Source organism: Gekko japonicus, unplaced genomic scaffold (genome assembly GCF_001447785.1).
Source record: "Gekko japonicus isolate JY-2015 unplaced genomic scaffold, Gekko_japonicus_V1.1 scaffold3649, whole genome shotgun sequence".
NCBI classification, from domain to species: Eukaryota; Metazoa; Chordata; class Lepidosauria; order Squamata; family Gekkonidae; genus Gekko; species Gekko japonicus.
Genome location: NW_015175479.1, coordinates 88,431 through 103,189, shown reverse-complemented (window position 1 = coordinate 103,189; position 14,759 = coordinate 88,431). Strand labels below are relative to the sequence as shown.

The window sequence follows — 14,759 nt, the reverse complement described above, 5'->3', positions numbered from 1 at the left end:
GAAAACAACACTGGGAGGAGGTCATCCACTCCTTCCCCAGTGCCATGGCCCCATCAACATGCTACAAGCATGCTACAAGCTACATGCTACAAGTATGGACGGCTTCAAAAGGGAATTAGATAAGCATATGGAGCAGAGGTCCATCAGTGGCTATTAGCCACAAGGTATAGATAGGGACTCTGGGGCAAGTGATGCTCTGTCATCTTGGTGCTTGGGGGGGTCAAGAGTGGGAGGGCTTCTAATGTCCTGGCCCCACTGGTGGACCTCCTGATGGCACTGGTATTTCTGGCCATTGTGTGATACAGAGTGTTGGACTGCATGGGCCTTTGGCCTGCTCCAACATTGGCATCTCTTATGTTCTTATGTTCTATCAGGGCTCTCTGCAGATGCTTTCTGAGCAAAACTGCCTGTCTGGAGTTCCAGCTATGGAACTTCAGCGTCACATGGGGTGCGGTCAGACGGTGGGCTGGGAGCAGTGTAAGCCACTCCAGTTCCAACTGATGAATTTGATCCGGGGAAACGCAATCACACTCACCTCTCACTGCGCAGCACATCATCCCCGGCATCCACACTTCAGGCGCTCAGCAGCGCGCGTCGGCGTTTTAAAGAAAAATTCTACACAGTTTGCGCATGCACAATCTTTCATATAATTGAGATCTTCGCGCATGCGCATAACACCATAGCCCGAAAAGCATGCCCTGAAGCGAAGACTTCCCTTTAAACTTTGACATCGAAACTGGCCTCGGTGAGGTCCCAGACTCTTCTGAGGGCTGAAACTGGGCACCATTTAAAGTTTGCTTTTACTAACGCCGGGGTGAAGGTTTGCCCAAGCGCACATCGCCTATGATTTAAAAAAAATGGAGGATGAAAATCAGAAGTCTCGGGCTTCCGAACGGAAGCGGCTCTACACCGGCGGAGAGCGATCAGATGGGGAAAATGTGGCTAGAACCGGAGCACTCAGGAAAGCACCACTTGGGGACCTAGTAGCGAACTACACCGGTTTAAGGGGTGTTTGTGATGGTTGGCAACGGTTAAGGACGGGAGGCAGATGTTGTGAGTGTGATCACGTGTAAGTATTCCATTTCTAACCAGCTCGTATACTGACTCAATTGCCCCGTCTGAACGCACCCATGTAGTTTTGGCCCTCAGCACAGATGCACATGAAATCAGCTTCCAGTCACAGTGGCCACTCCAAGTACCATGGCTTCTATATCCACCCAGAAAGCTGTTCGTTTATGCAACAGCTCACTACATGAAATTTTCTCCACAACACTTCAGACCTCCATATGACCCCAAATATAATTACGGAGTTGTCCACAGAAATTATCCTTAATACACAAGATGATTTTAAGAAATTAGAGAGAAGCCCTCCAAAGAGTGGTAGTGTACTATTGAAAGGAAAAAAACATATGGAAAAGAAACAAGAGCATTATGCAATCCCAACACTGCGAGGTGACTTAGCTTCAGGATACAAAGGAAAGTAAACCCACCAAGAATCAGAATATTTCATATTTTGAAGCCAGGTATCCACTGTTCAAAATATAGCTGTTTAAAAATTGTATTTTTCAAATAAAAAAAGATTCTTTTTCAAAACTGCAAATTACTTTTAATTTAAATATTTTCAAAATTAGCAAAATGGCTGTCTCCCTCCACCCTTGACATGCTCCCCCAAAGCACAACCCCCCACTGGGATTAACAACAATGATAACAACAGCAACAATAACAACAGCTAACAAACCAAGCCCATTCCTCCATTGTCTTTGCTTGAGTTTGCAGACCGAGAGCTGGCTACACTCCAGTTTCTGACACAAAGTCTGGAGTCCCCAGAGCAGCTGGAATTCATTTTCTTTCTTCAATCTATACACTTTCCTATGAAACTGCAGTTTGGCACTGGTGTGTATAGCTGGGAGTGTTCAGTGCAAGAGAAAACAAATCCACTGTATTTCTTTCTTGCTGGGCAGGAAAACCCCGCTGACCCTGACGCAGAACATGATTGTACAAAATGGAGTCATTCATGACTGGTCAGAAATTGGCCTAAACAAGAACATTTCCCCCCCCTTTATAAAATAAAGATTGTGGTGATGGTTGACGTTCATAAACCTCTGGTCTCTGCTTGTCCCCTTCTTTTGGAGTGCCTTGAAAAACCATCCTGCACCGCTTGCCAAGCAGTCCTTTGGCCGAGCTTCAAAAATGCCTCAGGCTTTGCTTCCTGTTGAGTTATTTCATGAGATAATTACTGTTCTTCAAACATTAACACTGCAGGTAAGTGATACGGTGCTTCGGAGTTAGGCTCAAGTTGGGATGGGGGGGGGAAATCACAGAAGGAACAGTCACAAAATTACACACTGCAGTTTGTGGGAAGTAGAGGCTCTGTCTCCTCGCCACTTCGTTTTCTTCTTCTTCTTCTGGTTCTTCTCTGGAACCTGTTGCCTGTTTAGGAACATAAAGAAAACTTCAGTACCGCTCTTAGGGCAAGGGGAGACTGTTTGAACACTATGCATTTAGGACCCTGTGGGAGGAAGGGGTTGGGGAAGGGGATTTGTAACACAACTGGTGGGTGAAGAAAGGATTCAAGCATCCTTCCTCTCCACCCCACATCAGTTTCTCTGGCTGATTTCGTACTAGAGCTGCCTCGATGTTGCGCTGCCGTTTGCCCCAATACTATTGGTCAATTTCACACCCGAAGCCGCGGGGCTGCGTTTTGACTCGCCGCTTCGCCCAATTTTCCCCGCAGTTTCATGATCCTGTTTTTTGAGGATCATGAAACTGCAGAGGAAATCGGGCGAAGCCGCGGGTCAAATGCAGCCCTGCGGCTTCGGGTGTGAAATTGACCAATAGTATCGGGGCAAACGGCAGCGCAACATCGAGGCAACTCTAGTGCGAAATCAGCCTCTGTCTCAGAGGGCTCAGGGCCTAACTAGCCAGTGCACAGAAATATTTGTAGCAAATCACCAGGCAGGCACTTTTTAGTGACATATATTTATTTCCTTTCCTTTTGTACCCTTAGATGCCCACTGATTCACAAATCTTGAGCAGCAGAAGACACTTATTTCTTATTTTTTAGATGAAAGGGCTAAAAGGATTGAGATAAATTTTGCGATTGCTAGTGTGATCTTAGGATCCTTATTACTGAGCAAAAGAGCCAGGGTTTCTGAAGGATAGGGGGATGATTGGTTGAATAAAGGCTTAATATAGTAATCCCTCATAATCTCAAAAAAAATCTATATTCCAGCAGGGTGTGAAAGGATGTATTGATCCAGTTAAGGCCATGAGGGCAAATTCTGTCACTGTAGGGCCTATTCAAAAACCTCCCTTGGAAAACCATTGTAGGTATAATGTTCAATCTTGCAAACAAAAAAGCTCTCCAATAACATGGGATGGTAAAATAGTACATATAGGAAGGTAAAGATTTTGGGTAAGAAAAACAAAAAAAATAGGGGTGAGCATACTCTGTGGGCTCTCAGAATCATGCCCATCTCAAAAATATCATCAATTGACATTCCAACTTTCATCAGTTTCTCATCCAGGGCTTTCATCCAAGTTGATCTGTGAGTCTCTCACTAACAAACCATCTTCAGCACAGAGCTGTTTTAATCTGTTCAAATTCTGCCCGTATACAACATTTGACACGCAGCAGGGATATTTTCCTTAAGAACTGGGCTAGTGGTTGATCAATATTATCAGAGATAGCTTTATTCCAAATAGCTGAACTGTAAAGAATGAGTGGAGCCACTTTCAAATTAAAGGACTCCACCACTCCAGGAATATATTTTCCCCTCTTATTGTGGAAGAACCTATTTATGGCGCTTGCACAAGGTTTTGCTTTATTAAGTGCTGTTCTAAATTGGGGCGTCCAAGATCGATCCACTGAGAACAGAATCCATTGGAACCATTGATAGACCATTGAGACAGGTTCCATTTTCTGGTCTTGGTGAAAACTAGGTTCTTAGATTTTGGGTAGTTAATGACCAGGCTTTCTTGACAACAATAACTGGAGAAAGATTGCAAGGCCCTTTTTAAACCCAACACTGGTTCGGGACAAGGTCATGACATCCTCCGCATGAAGCAAAATAGGTACACCAATCTTAGCTAATGTTGGTGGATGGCAATAATCATCAAAATTAATGCTATGTCGTTTAAATATAAATTAAACAAGAAAGTGCCAACAGACATCCCTGACAAACCTCCTTTTCCAAATTAAATGGATTTGTTAAATTCCCATTGTGCTCACATTGTACTTGGGCAGTAAAACCCAAGTATAAATGTTGAATAAGTCCTAGGAGCCTTTTGTCCATGGTAGTTTAAATTTGTTCCACAATCTAGGGTGATTTAAGGAGCTGAAGGCCCCCTTGAGGTCAATAAAAGCTGCATATAATCTCCCCCCTTAAAAGATGAATATTTCTCAGCCAGGTGATAGATGGTCATATGTTGAAGAACCCCACCTAAATCCTATCTGCTCATGCCCCAGTATGGTTTCTGATTCCATCCAATCCCGGAGCCTCTTTAGTAAGTAAGCAAAATATAGGTTTCCTAAAGAAGAGAGAAGGTTGATTGGTCGATGGGTCACTTCTGGACCCCTTTTAAAGTATCGAGATAATAATAGAATGTTTCCATGAATCAGGTATTTGTCCACTGATGTTAATTTGAGTGAAAACTAGGGCCAGGACTGTGGCCCACCATAATGGATCAGCCTTGAATAGCTCATTTGGGATTAGACCAGAGTCCAGAGTTTTTCCTAATTTTAATCCCCTGATAAGGCAAATGACCTCTTTAATTGATACCTCGGGCCAGGGTGCTATTACATCAAGAGGAATAATAACAGATGTACTAGGCCCATTAGCATCTGAGAATAGCCTCTTGAAATAGACTTCTCATGTCAAAGGGGCAATACAGCATGGGATTTTAAAGGCTGGGTTGAAAGTAGTGTTGACGATAGACCAGAAGGCCTTATTGTCATTTTTACTGATAGCTGAAGTGAGATAACCCCATTCCTTGTTAAGGGCCATCCGTCTCCTCATCTTAATCAGTTCCATCAACTCTCAGAGGACTGATATTGCAGTTACTTTTGAACTCACAATGCTTCTGTTGGATGCACCTTTTCATTCTTTTGCAGTCACCATTAAATGAGCTATTCCTCTTAACTTCAGGGAATGTCCAATCAAGGTTCTTCTTCACATAAAGTGGTCTAAACTGTTTTAATACCTCATCTAGACAGACAATTAGGCACTGAATCAAACTGCAAACTTGTTAACAAGGGTGTTCAAGGTTTGGAGCCCATTGTAGTTCGAGCCTTATCACTAGAGTTAGAGCTCCATTGTAATCAACAGGCTTTATTTTCATTTTGTGAGAGAGGGAAAAGAAAAGTTGCCTACCTGTAACTGGTGATCTTTGAGTGGTCATCTGTGCGTTCACACCATTGAGATATAGTGCGCCTGCACTGATCCGAATCGGTAACATAGAAAGCTGAAAGGGATTTTTCGTGTCCTTACCCTGTGTCATGCGCAGGGGGCTCCATCGCATGAGGATCCCACCAGTTCCTCATGCCAGGGAAGGGCATGAGGATCCCACCAGTTCCTTCTGACCATTGCAAGAAGCCTCAAGAAAAGGCGAGGACCACCAGCAGAGGGGAAGGAGGGCGGGTGGTGTGAATGCACAGATGACCACACAAAGATCACCAGTTACAGGTAAGCAACCTGTCTATCTTCTTTGTGGTCTCTGTGCATCACACCGTTGGGAGGATAACAAGCTCAGGGCTACCTGGAGGAGGCTGCTGGAAGGGACTCAAAAACACACTGACTGCAACACGGAACATTCCACCGAGGTTCATTGATGGAGGCGAATGTCCAGGGAATAGTGTTTCACAAAGGTATGAGGCATAGCCCACGTGGCTGCACTGCAGATACCATGCAGCGGTGTGCCCTTAAGGAAAGTAGTCAAAGTGGCTAGAGCTCATGTGGAGTGAGCATGCACAGGTCCAGATAGCGGCCTCTTGGCTAGCATATAACAGAGCTTGATAGTTTCTAGGTAAACTCACTAACCCTCCAGGTCCAAGGAGAATTGTCCAAGAGAAGGAATTGAGTTACTGACTGAAGCGAGGAGAAAGGCCCAAACAGCACAGTGGTCAGAAGAAAACTGGCAGGATTCTTGTGCCCTTCTCTGTAGGCATGTGCAGTGGAGCCCCCTGAACATGGCACAGGGTAAGGGCACGGAAAATCCCCTTCAGCTTTCTATGTTACTGATCAGGATTGGTGCAAGTGCACTATATCCCAACAGTGTGATGTACAGAGACCACAAAGATGATCTTTGTGCTGGAATAAGATAACGTTCCAATGATAAGTCCATAGAGATGAAGACTGGGAGATGATCACTTCCCAACAAACCACCAACTTTTAGGAACTTAAAATTGGAGAGATATGGAAGTGGGTCTAGGATATAAAACTTTTAGGAACTTAAAATGGGAGAGATATGGAAGTGGGGCCAGGATATAAGCTATTACACTGGCTCCTTTGGGACTCACGTAAGTGAAGTCACCGGCCCCATCAATCTCTGAGTAGCCATTCAGAGGGATAAAGTTTCTATGTACTGCAAATTTAGAGCTCCAAATCACTTCTGCTTATTACACTGTCCTTAGATTTTCTATTGTGCCAAGCAGGGCTGAGAAATCCATCATTATCAGAGCCTAATAATTTAGAGAAAAGTGTATAATTGTCACTGTCAATCTTTGCATTAAAGTCACCGCTAGTACTAAAGGGATCTCCAGAACATGGGCTTGCAAGTCATCAACAATTTTACCCAGGTGATCCCATCTCTGAACCAATATACTAGGAGTGGGTGGAGGAATATAAACAGAGGAAAGGATGACTGTCATGTCATCCAACTTTGATACGAAGGCAGTAATCAAGTTGTCTGTCACCAAACGATCGCAAGGTCCAATATCTAATCTAGTTGAGATTAAGCAGCCTAACCCCCCCCCTCTGAAAGAGAGTAGAGACGGGTTCATCCATTAGCCAAGTCTCCTGAAGGAGTAGAATATCAAAGAAGACCATCAATGCTTTAGTGTCATAAATGCTTTGATGCCACAAATGCTTTAATGTATTTATAAAAAATTAGTGTCTTTACAACAAATTCTTGAGGCCCAGCCAGCAATATTCCAACTCAAAATACGAAGTCCACAAACCCCAGTTATACGAACTCCACAACTCCCAGTTAATGTGGAGGAATATAAACAGAGGAAAGGATGACTGTCATGTCATCCAACTTTAATACAAAGGCAGTATTCAAATCATTTGCCACCAAAAGATCGCAAGGTCCAATATCCAATCTAGGTGAGATTAAGCAGGCTAAACCCCACCCCCCTCTCTGAAAGAGAGTAGAGACAAATTATGTTAAGTACTCTGGTGAGCAGAATTTAAACTGGGGCCCTCACTAGGCTTGCCAGCCCCCAGGTCCGGGTGGGGGATCTCCTGATTTTGCAGGCTTCTCTCTGCTGCTGGGGAAGCCCCACTCCAACAGCCATGATGTGCCTTTAAATCTCGGCAGGACATTTTAGAAGAAGCTTGCAAACTGTTTATGTTTGGGAATGTATGTATGCCTTTAAATCTCAGCAGGACGAAAGCTGCACGGGGGGTGGGTGGGGAGTAGGCATGAGCCATGTGGTTCTTCCCAGTGAGTGTGTGAGAGAAGAAGAGAGTACAATTCCTCTGTTTTGCATTTATTTCAGAAGTCATGTGTATAGTAAAATGGATAGTTAACTAGAACCTGATTATGGGATGGAGGAAAACTCCACCCCATATTCCGCAGGTTAGGAAAGGCACAAACAGGTATAGGGAAAAGCCTGCATGGTTAACAAACAAAGTAATGGAAGCTGTAAATAGGCTTGCCAAGTCCCCCCGGGGGGTGGGGAAACCCCCGCCCCAGAGGCCCGTTCCCCACCGCCGGCGGATTTGGCCCTGTGGGGAACCGCACCCCGACGTGCACGTCACCAGGAAGTGACGTTAGGATGCCGGGCACGCTGGGGGCAGGGTCACGACCATACAAGGGAAAATCATAGAGGTTTCCCTTGTATGGCCGTGGCCCCGCCCCCAGCGTCATAAAATCACTTCCCTGTAATGTTCACGCTGGGGCGGGATTCCCCCCGGGGCCCGATTCCCCAGCGTCGGGGAACGGGCCTCTGGGGCGGGGGGATTTCTGCCCCCCAGGAGGATTTGGCAGCCCTACCATGCTTGGAAGTGCTACTAAAGGGACTTCTGGAGGTATGACAAATTACACCAGGGATCCCCAACCTGTGGCCCATGGGCTGCACGTGGTCCCCAAGCTCTTTCTGTGTGGCCCTCCAACTTGCTTGTTTGCTGCTATTACGTTCAAGGCATTTTCCCTCAGACCCACACTGTTCTTTCTGCCTCAAGAGGCACCATCTACTGCTGTTCTTCCTATCCATTTCTTGCAAAAAACACAATAGCAACATTCTTGCTTTTGGTCTCCATGGTTCCTTCTTTGGCCTGCTGATCAGCTGAAGGGGCCTTTAAATCTTGCAGGATGGAAGGGAGAAGGGCGTGCACCACCCTCACTTCTTCTCAAAAGCATTTAAAGGATTTTTAAAAGAATTGTGGCTTTGATTGTAGGTGCATGCCGATACCCCCTGCTTCTCCCCCAAAGCATTTAAAGGATCCTTTTAAATGCTTTTGGGAAGTGAGGGAGGGTGTGCGGGCCCCCCACATCCTTGAAATACTTTGGGGGAGAAGTGGAGGTGGCATGCACCCCTCTCCCTCCCTCCTGCAAGATTTAAAGGGCCCTCTAGCTGATTTGCAGGCCACATGCTCCTTGCCGATCAGCTGAAGGGCCCTTTAAGTCTTTCAGGAGGGGAGGGAGAGGAGTGCGCACTACCGCCCTTCATTATGGCAAATAATTGCAGACCCACCAGAAAAAAACTTGCCCCAAAAGCCACAAAATCCTGGTTACGGTCCTGTGTCTGGCCTACTTTTGCACAAAAGGTGGGAAAAGGACAGTAAAAGGGCTGGTATTTTTGCAACAAAAAAAAAGGATTCAAAATGTTTTGCATACTGAACATTTCTAGAGGCTCCACCCATCAAGGCTCCTTCAAGTGGCTTCCAAGGTTACTGGTGAGGTTGCTGCTGCAGGCAAAGGCATCCTTCCTTCCTCCACCAGAGATGATTGCTCTTTTTGCCTTCCTTGCTTCCGCCTCTTCTCCCCCACCCACTCCAGCTAGGAGTCTTCTTATGCATCTGTGGCTGCAGGAGCCGGTGAGCGGCCCCTTGGGTTGGGAGGGAAGGAGCACTCTCTTAGCAGGGAAACTTATGGGATTCCCCTTCCCACATCTTCCTCCAGCCAAGTTCCCCTCTCCCCTGGCTGCCATTTTGCTTTTCATGATTGAGGTTTGGCTGACAGGCACTGATGTGTATGTGTACCTTGCATATGACTGGGAACTAACTTAATGGCATATCCTCTACTCCAGGTGGGAGGCTGCCCTTTCAGTCACTCTTTCTCTCTACCTGCCGTTTTTTTTTTGAAGGGCTCCAATTTTTAAAGTACTAGCATTTAAACCTCAGGAACTGTGTTTATTAAGAAATAAATTTCCTAATATTTAATGCATTTAGGATTGCAACTCTGCCATCTGGTAAATCAGATTCATAATCCATTTAAAAAACATTCTTCATAGCCTGTGCATATGTCCCATGAGAACTATAGAGGCAGGGGTCTCTTCTTTCCCATGGTCAAAATGAAAATCCCCAGCTAGTAGCAGCTAGAATGGGGTGGATTATATGGTAGAGGGAACAGTTAGACCCCCAAAACTATACTTCATATACTTTTATTTATTCAAGGATAATATTGAAACTCTGCAACCGCTGCTCTGCTTAAAATTCTGTAAGAAGATGTCAACAAAAGAAAGTGCTGTTTCAAAGAAATGAAAAACTGCAGATGAGCACCGTGTCTTTAATGACAAATGGACTACTGAGTACTTAAAAAAAAAGGATAAAGCTGTTTGCCTGGTATGTCTTGATATTCTCTCAGTATTAAAGGAGTACAATGTTAAAAGGCACTGGGAATCCTGTCACAAGAGCTACTCAATATACCAAGGAGAGGTGCATTAAAAATATCTATATTTTTGCAGCAAAATAGTTTTAGAAAACACATTGAGGAGAACCTGTCTACTGTGAGGGCCAGCTATCATGTTGCTAAATGTATTGCTGAGAGTCCGATCAGACGGCTCTTTAGATCCGCATGAGGCACGATTGCCTTACGGATCTAAAGGTAATGTCCAGACACAAACATCTGGGAAATGTCCCTCTTCCGTGGGCATCCCGTTTTGCTGCGCTTCGGAGTCATACTGAAAAAATAGCACTTTAAATCTGGGGTTTTTGGTTACCTGCGGGACAACTTTGGGCTTTCACCCGTCTGATCATTCCACCAGCACGCAATCCTCCCATCGGGGTGGTCTGACGTCAGACCATCCCGAGTGGGCGCATTTTAAAAAATCTCTACACATGTGCGGATCAACAAGGACGTGCTGTCACCCACCGCACGCCTCCTTCAACAAGGACGTGCTGTGACACCTATGCGCATGCACAATTTTTTTTAAACCCCCCCACTGTGCATGTTTCTTTCAGTGGATGCCGTCTAGACAATCCACAATGGAGGCAGCGTGCAGTAAGGCAATTCACAAGGGGATGTCTGGTCGTGCTACGATGGACTAAAAAGATCGGGATAAAATTCAAGATGGCATACTGACGGGATTAGCTGCCCGTCTGAACACACCCTGAGAGTGATAGACTATTCACTAATAGTGAATTTGTTAAAAAGTACATGGTTAAAGTAATGGAGGAGATGTGCCATGATAAGGTATCTTGTATTAGTTGTGCCAGTTTATCTGCATCTACAATCACTAGGTGTTTTGATGAACTAGGGGAACAGCTGCATATTTCACTGATTGTCAAGGCAAAAAGTTTTGATTTTTTTCCTTTGGCATTAGATGAGAGCAATGACATTATAGACACTGCTCAACTACTAATTTTATCAGTGGGACAGATGCCGACTTCAGAATTACAGAAGAGTTGTATGCACTGCAGAGTTTGAAAGGCACTGCAACCAATGTTCCCTCTAAGCTGTGGAGTCCTGTGAGCAAAAATTCTACTATGTGAGCTACTGGCGTTAAAGTTGCGAGCGAGCAATTTGGCTACTGCATCATGAGTTTGCTCTGGAGCCCTCCTTCCTGAGCTAAGGCAAAAATGTGTGAGTCAGAGGCTAAAAAACTGTGAGCTAGCTCACACTAACTCAGCTTAGAGGGAACACTGACTGCAGCTGCAGAAAACATATTCTCAAAGGTGTGTAAATCAGTAGAAAATCTTGGTCTGAGTTGGGATAAATTGAAAAGCATCACCACTGATGGTGCAAGAAATATGGTGGGAAGTAAAACTGGTGTGGCTGCAAGAATCAATTAAGAGATACTCAAATTAAATGGTAGACTTCCCATGCAATTCCACCACATCATCCATCAGGAAGCCTTGTGTTATAAGAAAGTGTGATCCATATTATTATATCCAGCATTAATTACATCAAAAACCAACTCATTGTTGGTTTCAAAATGTTCTCTCAGAGATAGATGCAGAATATGGAAATGTATTGTACCATGCAGAAGTCAAGTGATTTAGCAGAGCCAAAGTCCTCAAATGTTTTTTCAGTCTTCATCATGAAGTTGATACCTTTCTCAAGGAGAAAGTAAAAGGTAAAGAAGTACTTTCTGACCCTGGATGGATTTTTGATTTGGCTTTCTTAACTAATATCACAGAGCTTTCCCCTCTGAACACAATGATTCTAAGGTTGCAGGGAAAAGGAAAGCTTGAGTGTAACATTTATTCTGAATTGAAAGCTTCTGAAGCAAGCTTTTGAACATTTTTGTGAAGCAAGTTAGTGAAGGTCACTTTTCAAACTTCTCATGCTTCAATGGACTAAAATTTGAGAAGGACTGGCATTTACAATTCAGTGTTGAAAGACACATCAAAGCACTGAATCTATTGCATGTGGAATTTCAGAATTTCAGAACAGATTCACTGATTGCCATAAGCATGGAAAGGATATGTTTTAGAATCCATTTGAAGTAGCACCAGAAGATGCAAGTAACTTTTTTCAGATGGAACTAATTGATTTGCAAGCCAGTGATAATCTCAGCTTTTGATCCTGGTCTACCTGAGATATTTATCAACCTAAAGAAATTTGTTGCAGGCATGTTCACAGTCTTTGGCATCACATATATCTGACAACAAACTTTTTCCAAGATGAAAATTGTGATATCAAGAGTAGGTCAACACTTACAAATGAACATTTACATGGCATTTGAAGGGTGTCTGTACATTGCCTTGGCTAACAGAAAACAGCCACAAAAATCACATTGACTAGGTAAGCATGTGTAGCTGGATAAAAGGATTCCACAGGTTTCTATTCCAGCGCTGCCTATTTCGCATCCTTATCAAGTCTACTCCTATGAGTAGCCTGCATAATAGCTGTAATCATTTCCTCTCCCAAAGGTACATTGTGGGCTGTCCAAGTCCTTCCCCCTTGGGTAACTGTAAGATGACCCAGAGGTAACCACCGATATGGTATTTTTGGTTCTATTAGTCTCTGTACCACTGAACACATATTTCTTCGAGCAGTCAAGATTTCATACGGGAGATCTGGAAATATTTGGGTGATAACATCATCTAGTTTCAAACCTTTTTGGCTATGAGCAGTTTCTAAAATTAATTTATTTATTTGAACGGCCACACTGCAATATCATCCAGAATTATGGCTGGTGACCCGGATCTGCTAGTGTTTAGTCTGTATGCTGTCGTAACCACAGTACCCAGAAGTTTCAGCTCCCCACTCAGCCAAGAATTTAAAGCTGTAGTCAGGTTGGTATTCAGTTCAAAATTTAGTGGAAGCCTACAAATTTTAATTTTCCGTTCACACACTCTAAGTTCTAATAACATTAACTTACTTTTGGACTAGACTTCATAATCACGTAGCTCCAAGATAGCTTGTTTATTATTTTTCACTTCTGCTGCAGCTGAGTCTGCAACTGCTTTAATTTCTTCCATGCTCTTAGTTAAATTGTCTATTTTTGTTATCACTGGAGTGATAAGACTCCTGATTTCTTCTTTTATTTCTTCTTTCAGTTCTGTAAAAAATTCTTGCATGTGTTATTTTGAAATAGAGCCTTCGTGTTCCCTTTTGCTGGCCCGAGCCTCCTCTCCTTCTGATTCAAGCGGCAGGGGGGAGTCTTCATTAGATAATTCCGTTTCTTCCTTGGCTGGTAGAGGTCTGTGTGTTTTCTTCTTTTGACCCTTGGGTTGTCCCATCTCAGCCTTCAAGATCAGAAGTTATATTATTATTTATGGTAGGCGTTTTAAATCCTTTTAGTTTGAAGCAACGCGGAGACAGTGTCTGGTGCGGGCGTTCAACGTCCGCCAGAAGTTCCCCTGAATGTTTATTTTTTATCTAAATAGGTAGTTTAATAATTTTGTTGCATTTTGATTTCAAATGTGGCTCTCTTTAGGCATTGGGCACTCTAATGTAGCCCTCATGTGCCAGAAAGTTGGGAACCTCTGAATTACACTTCATTTAGTGGAAGTGCAGCCGCTGGGGAACCTTTTGAAGGCAAAAAAGAGGATGAGGAAATGAAGACTGTATTCAGTGACGAGGATAACAAAGCTTTCCTCATTCTACTCTCCATCATTTCAAAACAACTCCATGTTTTTGCCTCTGTATGGCTGCAATCACACACACTAAACGATCCACTTTCAATGCATTTTCGAACTGGATTTTTTTCAATTCACACAGTAGAAATCCTGTTTGACAGTGGACTGAAGGTGGATTATTTAGTGTGTGTGACCACAGCCAATGTGTACCAAATTTTGAAAGCTTAGTAAAATACAAGAAGCCACCTTATTCTGATTGTGCTGCTGGTTCATCTAGAGGCTATCGTCCAGTACCAACTAACATGAATAGGTTTAGCACACTATGGTCTCTGGTAGAAGGTTTTCCACAGTCCCGTTCAGATTCATTTAGCTGGCGTTGAATCTGGGACCTTACACATTCAAAGGATGTACCCTACCCTTAATCTTTAGACTATCTCTATTTCAGGCTCAGTGTTTGCTGCTCAGGCTGGCTCTTTGCTACTTTCCCTGAGCGACTTGGCCCAAATCAGTGAATACAGGAAAAGAAAAGGGCCCTAGGCAGTGCATAAGTATTCACTGTATAGAATTTTGTCAAAAGGGCAAAACAAAATGGTACTGTTGCACGGTTGCCATGCAATTTGTTTTTCCTAGACTGCAAGAAACAGCATTTATCAATCTTTCATTTTTCTCTTTCGTGCCTGCAATAGCCCCCTGCTCCTTTCCTTGTCTGTCAGCCAGAAAAGTCCAAAGGGTCCAACAACTAAAGAAGCTTGCACACTGGAGAAGTTAAAAGTCTGCATTGCCTATTTTCTTGGACCAGTGGGAGCAGGGCTATTTTTGGGCAGGAACGCACAGGAACGGAGTTCCGGCTGGCTCCCAAGTTGACCACACCCAACAAGAACTCATTAGCATAATAGACCACACCCAACAGCAGAAACTCATTAGGATTGGCTACATTAGGGGTGTGTGGCCTAACATGCAAAGGAGTTCCTGCTCTAAAAAAAAGCCCTGGGTTTTGACAACAAACAAGGTAAACAGAATAACAAGCAAAAGGTGGGTGTGGCTGGATGACCACACTTCTGGTAACGT

The 14,759-nt window shown here is 43.9% G+C and overlaps 1 protein-coding gene across 1 annotated transcript in view; it reads right to left on the bottom strand.

Annotated features, from left to right (window-relative positions):
- Window positions 1-1,692: 1,692 nt before the first annotated feature.
- The window catches only part of MRAS (muscle RAS oncogene homolog), a 94,412-nt gene continuing 81,345 nt past the window's right edge, over window positions 1,693-14,759 (bottom strand). Inside the window, exon 6 of the mRNA XM_015425968.1 lies at window positions 1,693-2,430. Coding sequence (XP_015281454.1) covers window positions 2,331-2,430 — 100 coding nt within the window. The 3' untranslated portion in view covers window positions 1,693-2,330. The remainder of the gene's footprint in view (window positions 2,431-14,759) is intronic.